Here is a 21,630-nt window from a genome sequence, read left to right as displayed (position 1 = left end):
ACTGCTCCAGGCCCACCAAGACTCCCATCTAAGCTGGTCCCATTTGGCCCATGTCCCTCTGAACCTTTCCTATCCATGGACCTGTCCAAGGACCTCCTAAATGTTGTCAATGTACCTGCCTCACCCACTTCCTCTGGCAGCTCGTTCCATGTACAGACCACTCTCTGGTGAAAATATTTCCCCTCAGCTTCCTGTTAAATCTCTCCCCTCTCACCTTAAACCTGTGCCCTCTAGTTCTTGATTCCCCAACTGTGCACAAAGGCTGTGCACATTCACCCTGTCGATGCCCCTCGTGGTTTTATACACCCCTCAATCTCCTACGCTCCAAGAAATAAAGTCCCAGCTCATCCAACCCCTCCCTGTAACTCAGTCCCTCAAGTCCTGGCAATGTCCTCATAAATCTTCTCAGCTTAATGGTGTCTCTCCTACAGCAGGGTGACCAAAGGTGTACACAGTGCTCCAAGTGCGGCCTCACCAACGTCCTGTACAACTGCAATGTAACGTCCCAACTCCTGCACTCAGTACCCTGACTGCTGAAGGCCGATGAGCCAAAATCCTCCTTCACCGCCCTGTCTACCTGTGACTCCACTTTCAGGGAGCCATGTGCCTGGCAAATCTTTACACCAGTCTTACTTAATTCTCCCCATACTCCCATCAGCACCCCCCCAGAATCTACCCCTCTCCCACACACTGGGGGCAATTTACAGCGGATGATTAACCCACCAACCCCACACGTCTTTAAATGTGGGAGGGAAGCGGAGCACCCGGAGGAAACCTGTGCAGTCACAGGGAGAACGTGCAAACTCCGCACAGACAGCGCCCAAGGTTGGGGTCTCTAGAGCTGGAGGCAGTGGCTCCACCCGCTGTATCAACGGGCTACACAGTTGTCCTTCCCTCGGCAGACAGTAAAGCCTAGCTCGCCCCCACCCACACCCCTCCCCCTCGCCCAAATACAGCACCTCCCCCTCCCTCCCCAACACGGCTCCTCCCCCCTCCCACTGCCCCCCAACATGGAGCCCTCCCCTCCCTCCTCCCGCCTAACATGGCTCCTCCCATCCAAATACAGCACCTCCCCACTCCCCCTCCCACCCCAACATCGAGGCCTCCTCCCTCTCTTCCTGCCCCAATGCGGAGCCCTCCCCTCTCCCCCTCCCAGCCCAATGTGGAGCCTCCCCCGCCCCTGCCCGGACTGTGGCTGCCTGAGGGAGTGTTGTGGGGGGAGGGGGGGAGAGCTACCAGCGCCCAGCCGTGGCGATGCCTCCGTCCCCGCTGACCCTTGCCGTATTCTCCAGGGCCGTAACCTTGCCGACCTGCGGCGGAGCCAGCCACGGGGCACCTTCACCATGAGCACCACCCTGCGTCTGGGCAAGCAGATCCTGCAGTCCATCGAGGCCATCCACTCTGTGGGCTTCTTGCATCGCGACATCAAGCCGGTGAGTGGGGAGGGCTCTGGGTGTTGAGTGGGGGGGGGGGGTGGGCGCGGGTGGGGGGGGTCGGGGGATGATGTGTGGGGCTCCCCTGAGGTTTTGGCACTGGAGGGTGTGGGTGGAGCAGAGGTCCTGGGTCACTGCCAGCACCACCAATGGACATGGACACCCTGAAGGGGGTTGGAACCTGGAACACACCGCTCCAGTAGCATCTGGATGTGCACTTGAAAATTGTCCGGTGCCGGGGCCTGGATGGGGCAGAATTTGTTCAGTGTGTCCAGGAAAGGTTTCTGCAGCAATATGTAGGTGGTCCAACCAGAGGGGGGGCAACACTGCACCTCCTTTTGGGAGATGGGGCAGGGCAAGTGGCTGAAGTGTCCGGGGGGGCACTTTGGGAACCACTGACCTGAATTCTATTGGTTGTGAAACAGTCCTGGGAAAGGATGGGACCAGTCCACAAGTTAAAGTCCTGCATTGGGGCAAGGTTAATGTAGATGGCACTAGACAGGACCTTGCAAAGGTTGATGGGGGGAGGCTGTTCGCAGGCGAAGGGACGTCTGGCGAGTGTGAGGCTTTTACACGTGAGACAGGGAGAGTTGGGGGCAGCGTGTTCCTGTTAGAGTGAAGGGGACTTCAGTTGACAAGGGATCAAGCAAATCCCTTGAGCATGAGGGATGTAGGAGTATATCAGGAGGGCGAAGAGACATCCCTGGCAGATAAGGTAATGGAGAATCCTAAGAGATTCTATATCAAAAGCAAAAGGGTAACGAGGGAGAAAAAGGACCTCTAAATGTGGCTGTCTGTGTTGGAGCCACAGGAGATGGGCGAGGTGTTAAATGAATACTTCTTGTCTGTGTTTTCTGTGGAGAACGATGTGGAAGTTGGGAATTCAGGGAAGGGAACAGCGATATCCTGAAACACATCGACGTGAAGAGGAGGTGCTGGTGGTCTTTAAGCGCATAAAGGTGGATAAATCCCCTGGGCCTGACCAAGTGTATCCTAGGACATTGTGGGAAGCAAGGGAGGGAATTGCTGGTGACACGGGAGACTGCAGGCACTGGAATCTGGAGCAAAAACAAACCACTGGAGCATCTCAGCGGCTCGAGCAGCATCTGTGGAGGCAGAGGGATGGTCGATGTTTTAGTTGAGAACCTGCATCAGAACTAGAAATTCCCAGTGCCCTGGCAATGGTTTTCACATCATTGTTGGCCAAGAATGAGGAACCGGGAGACTGGAGGGTGGCGAATGTTGAGCCTTTATTTAAGAAGGGCAGCAAGGACAAGCCAGGGAACTACAGGCCAGAGAGCCTGACATCAGTGGTGGGAACATTACTGGAGGGGATCCTGAACAGGATCTACCTGCATTTGGAGAGACAGGGACTGACTGGGGCAGTCAGTGTGGCTTTGTGTGGGGGAAATCATGTCTCATGAATTTGACTGAGTTTTTTGAAGAGGTGACCAAGAGGATCGACGAGGGCAGGGCGGTAGATGCTATGGGACAAAGTCCTGTGTGGTAGGCTGGTCCGGAAGGTGAGATCACATGGGCTCCAAAACTGGGCTTGGTGGAAAGAGGCAGAGGGTTGCAGTGGAGAGTTGATTTTCTGACTGGAGACCTGTGACCAGCAGTGTGCTGCAGGGGTTGGTGCTGGGTCCCCTGCTGTTTGGCATGATTAGTAAGTCACAGACTCATAGGTTTGCTGGTGACACCAGAACTGTCAGTGTGGTGGGCGGTGAAGAAGGTGTCCAAGGTGAGGGGAGGGCAGAGACCTGGGGTGGGGTGGCACCATGGAGAGGGGAGAGACCCTGGGGTGGGAGGGGCACCATGGGGAGGGCAGAGACCTGGGGTGGGGTGCACCATGGGGAGGGGAGAGACCTGGGTGGAGGGCACCATCGGGAGGGGAGAGACCCGGCCAGGGTGGGGGCACCATGGGGAGGGGAGAGACCTGGGGTGGGGAGGGCAGAGACCCGGGGGGCACCATGGGGAGGGCAGAGACCTGGGGTGGAGGGCACCATGGGGAGGGGAGAGACCCGGCCAGGGTGGGGGCACCATGGGGAGGGGAGAGACCTGGGGTGGGGAGGGCAGAGACCTGGGGTGGGGGGCACCATGGGGAGGGGAGAGACCTGGCCGGGGTGGGGGCACCATGGGGAGGGGAGAGACCTGGGGTGGGGGCACCATGCGGAGGGCAGAGACCTAGGGTGGAGGCACCATGGGAAGGGCAGATACCTGAGGTGGGTGCACCATTGGCAGGGGAGAGACCTAGTGGGTGGGTGGGGTGGGAGATGTGCTTCACTGAGAGTGGCAGGGCAGTTCTAATGTAATGCAGCAGTCAGGGCTCTGTATGTGGAAGACAGGAGCAAGGACGTCAGGTTAGACCACAGCTGGAGCACTGTGTGCAGTTCTGGTCGCCACACCGCAGGACGGTCGTGGCTGCACTGGGGAGGGTACGTAGAACATAGAACACTACAGCACAGTACAGGCTCTTTGGCCCACAATGTTGTGCCGACATTTTATCCTGCCCTAAGATCTATCTCACCCTTCCATCCCACATAGCTTTCCATTTCTCTATCATTCATGTGGCTATCTAAGAGTCTTAAATGTCCCTAATGTATCTGACCCCACAACCTCTGCCAGCAGTGCGTTCCACGCACCCACCACTCTCTGTGTAAAAAAAAAACTTACCCCTGACATCCCCCTTATAACTTCCTCCAATCACCTTAAAATGATGCCCCCTCATGTGAGCCATTGTCGACCTGGGAAAAAGTCTCTGACTGTCCACTCGATCTATGCCTCTTATCATCTTGTACACCTCTATCAAGTCATCTCTCATCCTCCTCCTCTCCAAAGAGAAAAACCCTCACTCACTCAACCTATCCTCATAAGACTTGCTCTCCAATCCAGGCAACATCCTGGTAAATCTCCTCTGTACCCTCTCTAAAGCTTCCACATCCTTCCTATAATGTGGTGACCAGAATTGAACACAATACTCTAAATGTGGTCTAACCAGAGTTCAGAGTTCTATAGAGCTGCAACATTACCTCGCAGTTCTTGAACTCAGTACCCTGACTAATGAAGGCCAACGCTCCATACGCCTTCGTAACAACCCTATCGACCTGTGCGGCAACCTTGAGGAATCTATGGACGTGGACCTCAAGATCCTTCTGTTCCTTCACACTGCTAAAAGTCCTGCCATTAACCTTGTATTCTGCCTTCAAATTCGATCTCCTGAAGTGTATCACTTCACACTTTTCCAGGTTGAGCTCCATCTGCCACTTCTCAGCCCAGCTCTGCATTCTATCAATATACTGTTGTAACCTACAGCAACCTTCTACACTATCCACAACACCACCAACCTTCGTGTCATCAGCAAACTTACTAACCCACCCTTCCACATCCTTGTCCAAGTCATTCATGAAAATCACAAAGAGCAGGGGTCCCAGAACAGATCCCTGCGGAACACCACTGGTCCCCGACTTCCAGGCAGAATACGCTCCATCTACCACCACCCTCTGTCTTCTATGAGCGAGTCAATTCTGAATCCACACAGCCAAGTTTCCCTGGATCCCATGCCTCCTGACTTTCTGAATGAGCCTTCCATGAGGAACCTTATCAAACGCCTTACTAAAATCCATGGACACCACATCCACTGTTCTACCTTCATCAATGTGCTTTGTCACATCCTAAAAGAATTCAATCAGGCTCGTGAGGCACGACCTGCCCCTCACAAAGCCATGCTGACTGTCCCTAATCAGGCTATGGTTCTCCGAATGCCAATAGATCCTGTCTCTAAGAATCTTCTCCAGTAATTTGCCCACTGCTCAAGTAAGACTCACTGGTCTGTAATTCCCAGGGTTATCCCTACTCCCTTTCTTGAACAAAGGAACATTTTCCACCCTCCAATCATCCAGCACTACTCCTGTGGCCAGTGAGGATGCAAAGATCATCGCTAAAGGCTCAGCAATCTCTTACCTCGCTTCCTATAATAACCTCGGATATATCCCATCCGGCCCCGGTGACTTATCTATCCTAATGTTTTTCAATAGTTCCAGCACATCCTCCTTCCTCACGTCGACATGCCCTGGCGGATCAGCCTGCCACTCTCTCTGGTGAATACTGAAGCAAAGTGTTCATTAAGGACCTCCCCTACCTCTTCCGACTCCAGGCACATGTTTCCTCTTTTATTCCTGATCGGTCCTACCCTCACTCTAGTCATCCTCCTATTCTTAACACACATGCAGAATGCCTTGGGGTTTTCCTTGATCCTACTCACCAAGGACCTCTCATGCTCCCTTCTGGCTCTCCCAAGTCCATTCTTAAGCTCCCTCCTGGCTACCTTGTAACCCTTGTAACAGAGCCCTGTCTGATCCATGCTTTCTAAACCTCAGGTAAGCTTCTTTCTTCATCTTGACAAGATATTCTATGTCTCACGTCAACCACGGTTCCTTCACCCTACCATCCTTACCCTGCCTCAGTGGGACAAACCTATCCAGAACCTCATGCAAGTACTCCCTGAACAACCTCCACATTTCCGCTGTGCACTTCCCCAAGAACATCTGTTCCCAATTTACGCTCCTAAGTTCCTGCCTCGTGGCATCATAATTCCCCCTCCCCCAGCTAAATACTTTCCCGTTTCGTCTGCCCCTATCCCTCTCCAAGGCTACGGTAAAGGTCAAGGAGTTATGGTCACTGTCTCCAAAATGCTCTCCCACCGAGAGATCACAAGATCACAAGACAAGGGAGCAGAAGCAGGCCATTCAGCCCATCGAGTCTGCTCCAACAAAAAGGGAAAAAAGAGATGAGAAATGCTGGTGGGGGGGGATCTGAAACCTGATCAGGCTCATTGCCCGGTACCAGGTCCAGAATGGCCTCTCCTCTAGTCAGCCTGTCCACACACTGTGTCAGGAATCCTTCCCGTACACACCGAACAAACTCTGCCCCATCTATCCCCTTTACACTAAGGAGGTGCCAATCAATATTAGGGAAGTTGAAATCACCCATGACAACAAGCCCGTTATTTTTGCACCTCTCCAAAATCTGCCTCCCGATCTGCTACTGGGGTTTTTGTAGAATACTCCCAACAGAGTGATCACTCCCTTCCTGTTTCTGACTTCCACCCACACTGACTCAGTGGACGATCCCTCCAGGACGTCCTCCCTTTCTACAGCTGTGACCCTGTCCCTGATCAGCAAAGCCACTCCCCCACCTCTTTTACCTCCGTCCATGTCCCTTTTGAAACATCTAAACCCTGGAATATCCAGCAGCCATTCCTGGCCTTGCAACAGCCAAGTCTCTGTAATGGCCACCACGTCATAGTTCCTTGTACTTATCCATGCTCTAAGTTCATCAGCCTTGTTCCTGATACTTCTTGCATTAAAATAGACACACTTCAGCCCATCCAACTGACTGCAATTTTGCCCTTTCAACTGCCTATCCTTCCTCACAGTCTCTCTACACTCTGCATCTACTTGTACACTAAATGCACCAACCTCTGACCTATCACTCGGGATCCCATTCCCCTGCCAAACTAGTTTAAACCCTCCCCAACAGTTCTAGCAAACCTGCCTGCAAGAATATTGGTCCCCCTCCAGTTTAGGTGTAACCCGTCCCTTTTGTACAGGTCATACCTTCCCCAGAAGAGATCGCAATGATCAACAAATCTGAAACCCTGCCCCCTGCACCAATTCCTCAGCCACGCATTCATCTGCCAAATCAACCTATTCTTACCCTCACTGGTACGTGGCACAGGCAGCAATCCAGAGATTACTACCTTTGAAGTCCTGCTTTTCAGTTTCCTACTTAACTCTCTATATTCCCTCTTCAGGACCTAATCTCTTATCCTATGTCACTGGTACCAGTATGTACCATGACCTCTGACTGTCACCCTCCCCCTTCAGAATGCTGTGGACCCGATCCGAGATGTCCCTGACCCTGGCACCAGGGAGGCAACATACCATCTGGGAGACTCTTTCACGTCCACGGAATCTCCTGTCTGCTCCCCTTACTATGGAATCCCCTATCACTCCCGCCCTCCTCTTCTCCCCACTTCCCTTCTGCACCACAAGACCAGGCTCAGTGCCAGAGACCTGGGCACTGCGGCTTTCCTCTGGTAGGTCTCCCCCCCCCCCCCCCCCCCCCCCCACCCCCCCGACAGTATCCAAAGCAGTATACCTGTTATTGAGGGGAATGGCCACAGGGGTACTCTGCACTACCTGCCTATTCTCCATCCTTCTTCTGGCAGTCACCCAGCTACCTGCCTCCTGCCTCCCTGTAGTGACTACCTCCCTGTAGCTCTTGTCTATGTACTCCTCAGTACCCCAAATGTCATCCAGCTGCAGCTTCAGTTCCCTAACACGGTCTGTAAAGAGCTGCAGCTGGATGCACCTCGTGCAGATGTAGTTATCAGGGAGACTGGGTGTCTCCCAGAACTCCCACATGTCAGAAGCTGAACACACCACTGATCCTGGAAGGGTGGATTCACCAGGGTGTTGCCTGGATTGGTGGGCTGGGCTTGTTTTCCCCAGAGAGAAGGAGGCTGAGGGGTGACCTGATAGAAGTGGATTAGATTATGAGAGGCATGGGGTAGAGAGTCTGAATCATTTTCCCCCGGCAGGGGTATCAAAACAAGAGGCCATGGGTTTGTGAGAGGAAGGAGATTTAAGGGATCTGAGGGTAAGTTTTTTTACACAGAGAGGGATCAATATCTGGAACGGGGGTGGGGGGGGAGGAAATCAGGTACAGTCACTGTGCTAAAGAGGCAATTAGACACTTAAATAGATGTGTAGGAGGAGATGGTCCTCATGTGGGTGAATGGGATGAGTGTAGGTGGGCAAAGAGGTCAGCATGGAGGTGGTGGGCCAAAGGGCCTAGTTCTCTGCTGGACGACTCTGACCATGCGGTGTCGATGAAGGCCTGGTTTGCCCCAAGGAGAGGATTGTGTCAGGTCCTGGGCCACGCTCCAGGGGCGGGGTGAGGACATCTGGATGGGTGTACTTCAGCGGCCAGCGGGAGAGGCAGGGGCGGTTCCCCCAGAAACCATGGTGGGGAGTACAGAGGAAGAGGGAGAAGATCTGTTGGGAAGGCAGAGGGGTCGGGGAGATGGGCTGGGGGAATGGGCAGAGTGAAGGTGATGGGGCCAACACTGCGTAGTTGGGGTTGGGAAGGGGGGCCATTTCAGAGCAAGGGCGAGGTGTCTGGGAGAGCAGTGTTTCCAGGGCAACCAACAGGACTGATGGAAGAGCCAGGCTGAATGGCCGCCTTCATTGTAACTGTGCTGTGGGACTGAGTGTTACCTGGGCTGCTGAGGGACAGCTGAGCACTGGTGCTGTGCAGGTCAATCACTGACCGGGGACCGTCCAGGGAGGATGGAGACTGACTGGGGACTGACCGGGGAGGACGGAGACAGACCAGGGAGGACGGAGACTGACCGGGGAGGACAGGGACTGACCGGGGACCATCCGGGGCGGATGGGGACTAACTGGGGACTGACCAGGGAGGACGGTGACTGACTGGGGAGGACGGTGACTCAGCGGGCAGTGTGGCGGTGAGTTTCACTCTCCCTTTCACCCATCCCACAGTCAAACTTCGCAATGGGACGTCTCCCCTCCACCTTCCGGAAGTGCTACATGCTGGACTTTGGACTTGCACGTCAGTACACCAACACAAACGGAGAAGTTCGGCCGGTGAGTGACGGACTAGACAACTGCCCAAGTGTGAGACCTGTCCCCTGGTGAGGGTCTGTGTGTGTGTGTGTGTGTGTGTGTGTGACCCCGTCCCCCGGTGAGGGTCAGTGTGCGTGCGTGTGGGACCCATCCCCCAGTGAGGGTCAGTGTGCGTGCGTGTGGGACCCATCCCCCAGTGAGGGTCAGTGTGTGTGGGACCCATCCCCCAGTGAGGGTCAGTGTGTCTGTGTGTGGGGGGGGGGGGGGGGGGGGAACCCGTCTCCCGGTGAGGGTCAGTGTGTGTGTGTCTGTGTGTGGGAGGGAGGGACCCAGCCCCCAGTGAGGGTCAGTGTGTCTGTGTGGGGGGGGGGGGGGGGGGACCCGTCCCCCGGTGAGGGTCAGTGTGTGTGTGGGACCCGTCCCCCGGTGAGGGTCAGTGTGGGTGCGTGTGCGTGTGTGACCCCGTCCCCCGGTGAGGGTCAGTGTGTGTGTGTGTGTGTGTGTGTGGGACCCATCCCCCGGTGAGGGTCAGTGTGTGTGTGTGTGGGACCCATCCCCCGGTGAGGGTCAGTGTGTGTGTGTGGGACCCATCCCCCGGTGAGGCTCAGTGTGTGTGTGTGTGGGACCCATCCCCCAAGTGAGGGTCAGTGTGTGTGGTACCCGTCCCCTGGTGAGGGTTGGTGTGTGTGTGGGACCCAGCCCCTGGTGAGGATTAGTGTGTGTGTAGTACCTGTCCACCGGTGAGTGTTGGTGTGTGTGTCCCTCCCCTGGACACACGGTGTGCTGATGTGACAGTGTGGCCGTTGCTCTCGGCTGATGACTGTTTGGTGGGACTGAGCTTTGAAGTGGTGCGGAAGGTCAGTGGGTGTCAGTGAATGGGAGGCCACTGTGGACGGGGAGGTGTGGAGCCATGTGCTGGGGACTGGGGAGCAGCCCCTGTGTGTGTGCACCCGGAAACCCCAGCACTTCACTTCCCTCGCTCTTCGTTTCCCGGGTGGATGATCCGACGTTGAGGCTCTGAGAGGGACTGGGGGAGCTCCCCACATATCTTGGCCCCGTCGCCCACAGGTGCTGAGGGCCCTGTCTGGGGGTGTGGGATGGAGATGGCAGCACCGGTGTGGGTGAAGGGACCGGCGGTGTGCATGTGTGGAGCTGACGGTAAGGTGCAGGTGGGACTTGTTGCTGTCACTGCACCTTCCCCTCGGTTCACCAGTGCTCTCTGTGTCTGTGTGACATCTCTCAGCAGCAGTGTCAGTGCTGGGCTCAGGCAGGGGGGCCTGAGAGAGGTTTGGGAAGGAAGTCTAGCAGTGGAATTAAGAACAGGTGTCACCCCTCGCCCCTCCAGCCCAGTGCACCATTCCATGAGTAAGTTGGTGTTGGGAACCTGAACTCCTTGGTTCTCCCTCACTCTCGCAATCACAGACCCTGCCCAACCTTTCCTCTGAAGACCACCCAACCAGTGCAGGTATCTGTCCACTGAACTGGACTGGTCCCCAAAACATTTCCATCCTTCCTTACAAAAGAAGACCAATCCTGTGCACAGTGCTGCAGATGTGGTCTCACCAGTGACCTCCCGAACTCGGTCGCACTCTCCCTGCTTTTGGGCTCGCTTTCTCTTGCAGTAAATATTTTGTTCGCTTTCCAACTTGCTGGACCTGCATCGAGTCAGAGTTGTACAGTCTAGAAACTGGCCCTTCGGCCCACCCTGTCTGTGCTGACCATCACACCTGCCTGCATTCATTCCGTATCGCTCAGTGCCCTGCTCATTCATGTACCTGTCCCGATGGCTTAATGTTCTTACTGTTCCTGCCTCCACCACCTCATCTCCGACACCAACTACTCTGTGTGAAATATTTACCCCTCAGGTCCCCTTTAAACCTCCTCCCTCTCACCTTCAACCTGTGCCCTCTAGCTTTAAACATCCTACCCTGGGACACAGACACTGGTGATCTACCCTGTCTGTGCCTTGCATCATTTGATATACCTCTGTCACGTCATGCCTCATCTTCCTTTGTTGCAGGGAAAACAGTCCCAGATTATCTGATCTTTCCTGATAACTCAAGCTCTCCAGTCTGAATCATCCCTGTGAACCTCTTGTGCACCCTCTCTAGCTAGTCCCGTCTCTCCTGTAGTGTGGTGACCAGAACTGCATGCAGTACTTTAGCTGTGGCCTCCCCAACGTTTTGTACGGCTGTGACATGGTGTCCCAACTGCTGCACTCAGTGTCTTGGCCGATGAAGGCCAGCATGCCGTACGTTCTGCGCATCGTGCACTGGCACCCAGATCCATCTTCGTCTCAGGGCTGTGTTGTCAAAGTCAAGCTTGTTGTCACAGGCACAAGTCCATGTGTGCACAGGTGCAGTGAAACACTTACTTGCAGCAGCAGCACAGGCACCCTCTCTCTCTCTCTCTGTTTCGATTCTGGGCTTTTTATTTCACATTTTCCCATGTTATCCTCCATTTGCCCAATTTTTGCCCCACTCACTCACCCGCCCATGTTCGTCTGTAACCTCCTGATGTCCTCTCCACAGCTTATGTGCCGACCTATCTTTTATCAGCTGTGAATTTAGCAAGCACACCTGCCGTGCCCCGTTACAACAAACATGTTCCCATGGCAGACACTGAGCACGCTGGCCTGCAGAGTCCTGTTCTCCATCTTCCTCCCCCTTTGAATAAAGGAGCTACAATCGCTATTTTCCACGTTAATGGAACAATTCCAGAATCTGGAATTTTAGAAAATCGAAACCAATGCATCAGCTCTTTCACTAACCACTTCTTTTAAGACTAGGATGAAGCCATCAGAACCCAGAGGCACATAACTCCACAGCTCCAACTGCCTGCTCAATACCACTACCACTGCTGTGTACTTTCCCTTCGAGTTTGGCACCATCTGACCACAGTGTGACCACCCTTTGTACCCCCAGTGTTGGGGGGAAGGATAGTGTGTGACACACGGTACCCCCAGTGCTGGGGGGAAAGGATGGTGTGTGACACACTGTACCCCCAGTGTTGGGGGGGAAAGGATAGTGTGTGACACACTGTACCCCCAGTGCTGGGGGGAAGGATAGTGTGTGACACACTGTACCCCCAGTGCTGGGGGGAAGGATAGTGTGTGACACACTGTACCCCCAGTGCTGGGGGGGGAAGGATAGTGTGTGACACACTGTACCCCCAGTGCTGGGGGGGAAGGATAGTGTGTGACACACTGTACCCCCAGTGCTGGGGGGAAGGATAGTGTGTGACACACTGTACCCCCAGTGCTGGGGGGAAGGATAGTGTGTGACACACTGTACCCCCAGTGCTGGGGGGAAGGATAGTGTGTGACACACTGTACCCCCAGTGCTGGGGGGAAGGATAGTGTGTGACACACTGTACCCCCAGTGCTGGGGGGAAGGATAGTGTGTGACACACTGTACCCCCAGTGCTGGGGGGAAGGATAGTGTGTGACACACTGTACCCCCAGTGCTGGGGGGAAGGATAGTGTGTGACACACTGTACCCCCAGTTTAGTATTTTACTTGTTGTAATGTATCCTGTGTATTCTGAAGAACCCCCTTGAATCTCTGCCACTGCATCTCGACGGACTGATCCCTCGGTGTGATTTCCCAGTTTACTTCAGCCAGCTCTGCCCTCTTGCCTTCACACTGCATCCTAATTAAGTTTCAAACACTGGTCTCGTTATTCTCTGCTGCACATGGAATGTATTTTGCTCACTGTTACTGAAGGGCACCTTGACTAGGAGGTTAATCCTGTCTCACTGCTCAGCAGCAGGTCCAGTGTAGCCTCCTCTGACTCCAGAATGTATTGTGCAAAGGAACTATCTTGAAACACTCGATGAACCCCTTATCTATGCTTCCCATCTTCATCTTCTCAGAATTCCCTCAAGAAGTCCATCTGGGAGAATAAGTCCACACAGCCACATCGGTTCTGCCCTCCCTCCTGCCTCTGAGCAAGGACTGCACTCAGTCCCATCGTCCACCATTCAATCACGCCATGGGTGATCTTTCGCCTTGCTGTTTCCTGCACCAACCCCATATCCCTGAATCGTCTTCTATTGAACATGGAGTGCACTCAGTGAGTGAGCCTCCACACCCTCCGAGGTGAAGAATTTCACACGTTTGCCACCTCCAAGTGAAGGGGTTTTTCCGCATCTCAGTCCTCAACAGCCAACCCCCTATTCTGAGACTGCCCCCGGCCCCAGACTCCTCTGTCCGAGGAAGCCTACTCCCCACATCCAGCCTGCCCAGCCCTGGGAGGAACTAATGTTGTGATGAGATCTTCTCCCATTCTGCTGGGCTCTGACAACATTGGTGCTGAATGAGAGGAACTGTGGGGCAGTGCCATATGAGCTCCATACTGTGGGAGGGGCAGTACTGAGGGAGGGTCACATTGTCGGGGATCAGTACTGAGGGAGGGTCATACTGTGGGGGTGCGGTACTGAGGGAGGGTCACACTGCGGGGGGGCAGTACTGAGGGAGGGTCACACTGTGGGGGTGCGGTACTGAGGGGGGGTCACACTGCGGGGGGGCGGTACTGAAGGAGGGTCACACTGGGGGACGGTACTGAAGGAGGGTCACACTGGGGGACGGTACTGAGGGAGGGTCACTGTGGGGGGGCGGTACTGAGGGAGGGTCACACTGGGAGGGTCACATTGTGGGGGGGGCGATACTGAGGGAGGGTCACATTGTGGGGGGGGCGATACTGAGGGAGGGTCACACTGTGGGGGGGTTGGTACTGAGGGAGGGTCACACTGGGGGGGGGGCGGTACTGAGGGAGGGTCACACTGTGGGGGGGCGGCGGTACTGAGGGAGGGTCACACTGTGGGGGGGCGGTACTGAGGGAGGGTCACACTGCGGGGGGGCAGTACTGAGGGAGGGTCACACTGCGGGGGTGCGGTACTGAGGGAGGGTCACACTGGGGGGGGGGTTGGTACTGAGGGAGGGTCACAGTGTGGGGGGGGGCGGTACTGAGGGAGGGTCACACTGGGGGGGGGTCGGTACTGAGGGAGGGTCACACTGTGGGGGGTCGGTACTGAGGGAGGGTCACACTGTGGGGGGGTGCGGTACTGAGGGAGGGTCACACTGTGGGGGGGTGCGGTACTGAGGGAGGGTCACACTGTTAAATGAAGTCACAGTTAAATACAGGGACTGCTGCATTTGTAACAAATACAGAAAATGCTGGAAACGCTCAGCCGGTCAGGAAGGAGAAGCAGAGAAGGCAGGGAAAGGTTTATCGGGGGGGCTTTGACCTGAAACTCTGCTCCTCTTTCCACAGATGCTGCTTGACTTGCTGAGTGTTTTCAGCCTTTGGTTATTTCAGATTTGCAGCATCTGCAGCATTGTCTTTAAGCTACTGTGTGTGTGTGTGCATGTGCACGGTGTGTGTGTGTACGTGTGTGTGTGTGCACATGTGCATGGTGTGTGTGTGTACGTGTGTGTGTGTGCACATGTGCATGGTGTGTGTGTGTACGTGTGTGTGTGTGCACATGTGCATGGTGTGTGTGTGTACGTGTGTGTGTGCACATGTGCATGGTGTGTGTGCATGTGTGTGTGTGTGTACATGGTGTGCGCTTATGTGTGTGTGCGCATGCATGGTGTGTGTACATGTGTGTGTGCATGGTGTGTGTGTTGAGAACGTTGGAGTGGGTGCAGCCGGGAGGGCTGGTACCTGCAGGTCCCTCCCTCCCTGCTCTGGTTGTTTCTCCCGCTGCCTCCGTGCAGAGCCCTCTCATTAATTTTGCTGCTTGTTCTGTTTTGTTTCTCCCTTTTTGTTTTACAGTTTCTTTTGGATTACTCATGCTTATGCTCCCCGAAGCCTTAGTTTGATGGTCAGATCTCCCATTCCCTGCATGTGTCCAAGGTTGTGCACTGAGCTGTGAGTTGCCATCAGCCTCGCACTGAATTTCAGTTCTTTCAATATGTTTTAATAGACGGGGATCTCCCAGAGACCCAGAGGCAGCCTCAGCACTTCAGGTAACCTCACCTGTGCTGCACACTGTGCAGGCTACAGTCAGACAACAGGCAGAGCTCAGCAGCTTGGGGCCAGAGTACGTAAAACTGTGTGATGTCTAAACACAGGTGAATCACAGCTAGAGAAATGTGACAGAATACAGTAAAAGAGGGTGGCTGCAGTCAGGATACAGGCGAAGCACACAGGAGGATACAGGTGGAACATGAAGGAAGGGACAGATGAGAGATGGAGGAGAAGGCAGTCAAAATACAAGCAGAAGGCGGAGGGTGCAGTCAGGTACAGGTGGAACAGGGAGGTACAGGCGGGACATGGAGCAGGGACAGGGAGGTACAGGCGGGGCAGGGACAGGGAGGTACAGGCGGGTCAGGGACAGGGAGGTACAGGCGGGACAGGGAGCAGGGACAGGGAGGTACAGGCGGGGCAGGGACAGGGAGGTACAGGCGGGTCAGGGACAGGGAGGTACAGGCAGGATGGAGGTACAGGCAGGACATGGAGCAGGGACAGGGAGGTACAGGCAGGACAGGGAGTAGGGACAGGAGGTACAGGCAGAGCAGGGAGCAGGGACAGTTGGAGCAGGGACAGTTAGCACAGGTGTACAGGGAGGAACAGGCAAGATACCGTCAGGTAAAAGAGTGCCAGTTGAGGTACAGGCAGTGCCCTGAGGAAGGGTGGGTCGGGGTAAAGGCAGGGGTTTGGGTTACAGACGAGGGTGGTGGGGAGCTGGCAGGGTACAGGGTAACAACGTGGCGGCGTATGGTTGTACAGGTGGTGGGTGTGAGGAGAGGAAGGCTGAGGTCACAAGTTGGTGCAGGGTTGTGGTGGGGTCACAATTCCGACTGACCCAGTCGTCACCGACCAGAGGGACGTGGACTGTGGGGGAGGGGTTGGTGCATTTGGAGTGGGCGGGGCCAATGACCAGGAGTGGGCAGGATCAGTGGGTGGGGACAGGAGTGGGCGGGGCCGAGCACCACATGTGGGTGGGACAAGTGGCCAGGGCAGTGCCAGTCAGAACATGGAACAGGCCCTTCGACCCATCACATTTGTGCCGAACACGATGCCGAATTAAACTAAATCCCCTCTGCCTGCACATTCCCCCCGTCCCTCCGTTCCCCGCACACGACCCCCGTCCCTCCGTTCCCCGCACACGACCCCCGTCCCTCCGTTCCCCGCACACGACCCCCGTCCCTCCGTTCCCCGCACACGACCCACATCCGTCCATTCGCCGCACGCGACCCCCGTCCCTCCGTTCCCTGCACACGACCCCCGAACCTCCGTTCCCCGCACACGACCCCCGTCCCTCCGTTCCCCGCACACGACCCACCTCCCTCCGTTCCCCGCACACGACCCACATCCGTCCATTCGCCGCACGCGACCCCCGTCCATTCGCCGCACGCGACCCCCGTCCCTCCGTTCCCCGCACACGACCCCCGTCCCTCCGTTCCCCGCACACGACCCACCTCCCTCCGTTCCCCGCACACGACCCCCGTCCCTCCGTTCCCCGCACACGACCCACCTCCCTCCGTTCCCCGCACACGACCCCCGTCCCTCCGTTCCCCGCACACGACCCCTGTCCCTCCATTCCCTGCACATTCATCTGTCTGTCTAACAGCCTCTTAAACGCCACTGTCGTACCTGCCTCCATCCCACCCCCAGCAGCCTGTTCCAGGCGCCCACCGTTCCCTGTGCAAAAACCTGCTCCACACATCTCCTTTAAACGTTCCCCCTCTCACCTTCAACCTATGCCATCTAGTATTTCACATTTCCACCCTGGAATAAAGACACCAGCTGTCTACTCCGTCTGTGACTCTCATAATCTTATAAACCTCCATCAGGTCTTCCCTCAGCCTCCACTGCTCCAGAGAAAACAACCCAGGTTTGTCCAACCTCCTCTAACGGCACATGCCCTCAAATCCAGGCAGCATCCTGGTGAACCTCTTCTGCACCCTCTGCAAAGCCTCCACATCCTTCCTGTAATGGGGCAACCAGAATTGCACACAGTACTCCAAGTGGAGCCTGACCAAAGTTTTTATACAGCTTTATAAGTTTTATGTGACTTGCTGACTTTTAGACGGTGCAGCTGATGAACACCTTCCTTACCACCCTGTCTACTTATGTGGCCGTTTCCAGGGTTGTATGGACTTGCTCCCCAACATCCCTGTGTCCATCAACACCTCAAACTTGTCCAGATTAAACTCCATCAGCCTTTCCTCTGCCCATGTTTCCAAATGGTCTGAATCCTGTTGAATCCTTTGACAACCTTCCTTGTTACCCACGACTCTGCCCATCCTCGTGTCATCTGCTAACTTACTAATCAGCTCACCTACATTTTCATCCAATTCATTTGTGTATATCGCAGACAACAAAGCTCCTGGCGCCGATCCCTGCGGAACACCACTGGTCACAGACCTCCAGCCAGAATAACCCCCTCCTCCACCACCCTTGGCCAAACCAAGTCTCCATGGATCCCATGTGACTTAATCTTCTGGACCAGCCTCCCGTGAGGGACCTTGTCAAAAGGTTTACTGAAGCCATGTTGAGAACCTCCACTGCCCTTCCCTCATCAATCACCTTCATCACCTCCCTAAAACACTCAAAGCCCTGCTGACTGTCCTAAATAGGTTTATGCTCTTCCAGAGGTGAGTAGATCATATCCTTAAGAATCCTCTCTGATGGCTTCCAGTGCCACTGATGTGACACTCACCGGCCTGTAATTTCCTGGATTATCCCTACTTCCCTTCTTAAACAAAGGCATAACATTGGCTTCTCTCCAGTGCTCCAGGACCTCGCCTGTGGCTAGAGACGATACAATGTTGGTCAAGGCCCCAGCAATCTCCTCTCTTGTCTCTGTTGATAACCTGGGATATATCCCTCAGGCCCTGGGGACTTATCCACATTAATGTTCTTCAGGAGCCCCAACCGCACCTCCTCCTTGATATCAACATGCCCCAGATTATTATCATGCCCCACACTGAACTCTCTGTGTCCATCTCTGGTGAACACCAATGCAAAGTACTCATTTAGTACCTCACTCGATTCCCTCTTTTGCCTTTGAGTGATCCTACCTCCTCTCTTAGTTACCCTCTTGTTCTTATTGTATGTATAACGTGCTTTGGGATTTTCCTTAATCCCACTTGCCAAAGACATTCCGTGGCCTCCTTTTGCCCTCCTGATTCCCTGTTTAAATTTTTTCCGGCTTCCATTGTACTCCTCAAAGGCCCTGTCCCATTTCAGCTTGCTAACACTGATGGTTTTCTTCCTTTTTGACTCAATTCACAACATCTCTTGTTATCCCAGGGTTTCCGAACCTTGCCTTCCTTGCCTTTCTTCCTCACAGGAACACGTGGGTCCTGAACTCTGACCAGCTGATCTTTGAACGGCTCCCACACGTCAGATGTGGACTTACCCAATAACAGCCACTCCCGGTCTCCTCTCTCCACATCCTGCCTAATACTGTTGTCATTGGCCTTCCCCCAATTCAGCATCTTCCCCCGAGGTCCAGTCCATCTGTAAACTTACAGAGCTATGATCACTGTTCCCAAACTGCTCTCCCACTGAAACTCAGATCACCTGGCCAGGCTCATGTCCCGGCACAAGGTCCAGTATGGCCCCTTGCCTGGTTGGACCATCTATGCACCGTGTGCAGAAACCCTCCTGGATGCACCGAACAAATTGTGCCCCATCGACGTCTCTGGCACGAAGGAAGTCCCGGTCAGTATTGGGGGAAGGTATAATCACCCACAACAACTGCCCTGTTGCTTTTACACCTCCCCATAATCTGCCTACACATCTGTTCCTCTATCTCCCGCTGGCTATTGGGAGGCTTTCAGTATAATCCCATCAGAGTGAGTGCACCTTTCTTATTCCTGAGCTCTCCCCTCATTACCTCTCTGGATCAGCCCTCCAGGATGTCCTCTCTCAGTGCCGCTGTGACATTCTCACTGATCAGTAGTGCATTTCCCCCACCTGTTTTACATCCCTCTCCTTCACATCCGAAACATCTGAATCCTGGAACACTGAGCTGCCAATCCTGCCCTTCCCTCAACCCTTGGTAGTGGACACAACATGATAGTTCCGTGTACTCAGCCAGGCTCTGTTCATCTGCCTCACCCCTCAATGTTCCTTGCACTGAAAGAACCTCACTTCAGCCCCTCAGTCTCACGGTGCTCATTCACCCAGCCCTGCCTTACCCGACCTAACCTTCACCTCCCCCCCAATCCTTCCATCAGCTGCTCTCCTGCTCTGAATCCCACTGCTCTGCCATGCTCCAGGTAGAACTGGCGAACCTTCGGGGAGGATATCGGTTCCCCTCCAGTTTATATGCAGTTCCACCCAACTCCCCCCCCGTACAGGTCCTGTCTGCCCTTGAAGAGAGCCCAGTGATCCACACATCTGAAGCCCTCCCTCCTGCACCAGCTCCTTAGCCATGCATTAAATCACACTGTCTTCCTCAGTCACACCCGGCACAGGGAGTAATCCTGAGATTACTACCCGAGATCTCCTGGATTCATAACCTCCGACCTAACTCCCTGAACTCTCCTTGCAGGACCCCATCTCCCCCCGGCCTATGTCATTGGTACCAACGTGGACCTCGACCTCTGGCCTCTCACCCTCCTCTCTCAGAATGCCCTGTGCCCACTTGGAGACACCTTTGACCCTGGCACCAGGGAGGAAACAGCCTGTCTCGCTCACGGCCACAGAAACCCCCTGACAAAGGAGCCCCCGTCACTTCTGTCCACCTGGTGCTAGACCTGCCCCGCTGTACAACAGAGTCGGTCGTGGTGCCGCTGACCCGGGTGCCATCCTCCCCAACACCGTCCAAAACAGTATAGGTGTTAGAGGGCAGCCACGGGGGGCTCTGCCCCTCCTGGTGGTCCCCATTGACCTGACCCAACCTGTGGTGACCACCTCCGTGAAACCCCAATCTATAACCCTCTCTAACTGCTGTATGCTCCTCAGTCCAGCTGTTGCTCCAACCGATCCATGGGTCTGGGAGGAGCTGCAGATGGAAACACTTCCTGACAGGAGGAGCCCCCCACTGCACCTCACTGCCCACATCTGACAGGAGGAGCCCCCCACGCCACCTCACTGCCCACATCTGACAGGAGGAGCCCCCCACGCCACCTCACTGCCCACATCTGACAGGAGGAGCCCCCCACGCCACCTCACTGCCCACATCTGACAGGAGGAGCCCCCCACGCCACCTCACTGCCCACATCTGACAGGAGGAGCCCCCCACTGCACCTCACTGCCCACATCTGACAGGAGGAGCCCCCCACTGCACCTCACTGCCCACATCTGACGGGGAGCCCCCCACGCCACCTCACTGCCCACATCTGACAGGAGGAGTCCCCCACGCCACCTCACTGCCCACATCTGACAGGAGGAGCCCCCCACGCCACCTCACTGCCCACATCTGACAGGAGGAGCCCCCCACTGCACCTCACTGCCCACATCTGACAGGAGGAGCCCCCCACGCCACCTCACTGCCCACATCTGACAGGAGGAGTCCCCCACGCCACCTCACTGCCCACATCTGACAGGAGGAGCCCCCCACGCCACCTCACTGCCCACATCTGACAGGAGGAGCCCCCCACACCACCTCACTGCCCACATCTGACAGGAGGAGCCCCCCACGCCACCTCACTGCCCACATCTGACAGGAGGAGCCCCCCACTGCACCTCACTGCCCACATCTGACAGGGGGAGCCCCCCACGCCACCTCACTGCCATCACTGTCCCAGTGGAATCAGGAAATGGAAAAGAAACCTTACCTCACCGAAGCCCACCTCACCCACCCTCGCCTCCTCTCTAGACCTCACGGTGAGTTAACACACAGCACCTCACCCACCACTCCTGCTCACAGTAAGCACGAGTGAGGCCGGTGGGGTGGGGGCGGGGCCGGTGGCTGGATGGTACCAGTTCTCAGGCCAACGATTAGTGGGCTTGGTCAGGGCCAGTCGGGGGCTGAGGTCAGGGGCCAGTGGTCAGGTGTTGGGGTCAAGGGCTGAGGTCAGGACCAGTCAGGGGCCAGTAGTCAGGGTTCATTTGGCATCAGGGTCTTGGAACAGAGTCTTGTGTGCGGTCACTGAGCAGGGTCAGGGTGACAGTTTAGTCGGAGTGATAGTCTGGGGTTGGAATTGGGGCCAGGGTCTGAGATGGAGGCTCGTTTGGGGTCAGGGGTGAGGGTTGGGTCAGGGTCTGGTGCGACACCTCGATCGGGTCAGGATTTGCCAGGGTCGGGCTCGGTCAGGGTTCTGGGGTGGAGGCTGTCGGGGCGGGGGTCAGGGTATGGGTGGAGGGTCAGTCAAGGTGGTTGGAGGTCAGAGGTCGGGGTCGGGTAAGGGTTGGGTCGGCTGCAGACGGAGGTCCCCTTGTTTTATTTATAATTTGCTCCCCTGTGTCCTGACGTGGAGCGGCTGGTGACGGACCCCAAGGCTTGCCTCCATCCGAGGGGGGTGGTGGGGGGGCAAGACGGGGTGGAGGGCCATGGATCCCAGGGCGAGGGTCCATATCTGGGGGAGGGGAGCACAGAGCACGGCTTGGACACCGTCTCACCCTTCCCCAGTGCAGGGAGGGTCC

At 55.6% G+C, this 21,630-nt stretch overlaps 1 protein-coding gene across 1 annotated transcript in view; it reads left to right on the top strand.

Annotated features, from left to right (window-relative positions):
• The first annotated feature begins 1,160 nt into the window (after nucleotides 1–1,160).
• Nucleotides 1,161–21,630, top strand: part of LOC127575537 (tau-tubulin kinase 1-like) — a 49,563-nt gene continuing 29,093 nt past the window's right edge. The window contains exons 1-2 of the mRNA XM_052025469.1: nucleotides 1,161–1,433; nucleotides 8,999–9,103. Of these exons, the coding sequence (XP_051881429.1) occupies nucleotides 1,161–1,433; nucleotides 8,999–9,103 (378 nt within the window). The remainder of the gene's footprint in view (nucleotides 1,434–8,998; nucleotides 9,104–21,630) is intronic.

This window comes from Pristis pectinata, chromosome 10, assembly GCF_009764475.1.
Source record: "Pristis pectinata isolate sPriPec2 chromosome 10, sPriPec2.1.pri, whole genome shotgun sequence".
Lineage (NCBI taxonomy): Eukaryota > Metazoa > Chordata > Chondrichthyes > Rhinopristiformes > Pristidae > Pristis > Pristis pectinata.
Note: the sequence above shows the minus strand (reverse complement) of the source record. Positions and strands in the feature narration are given on the sequence as shown.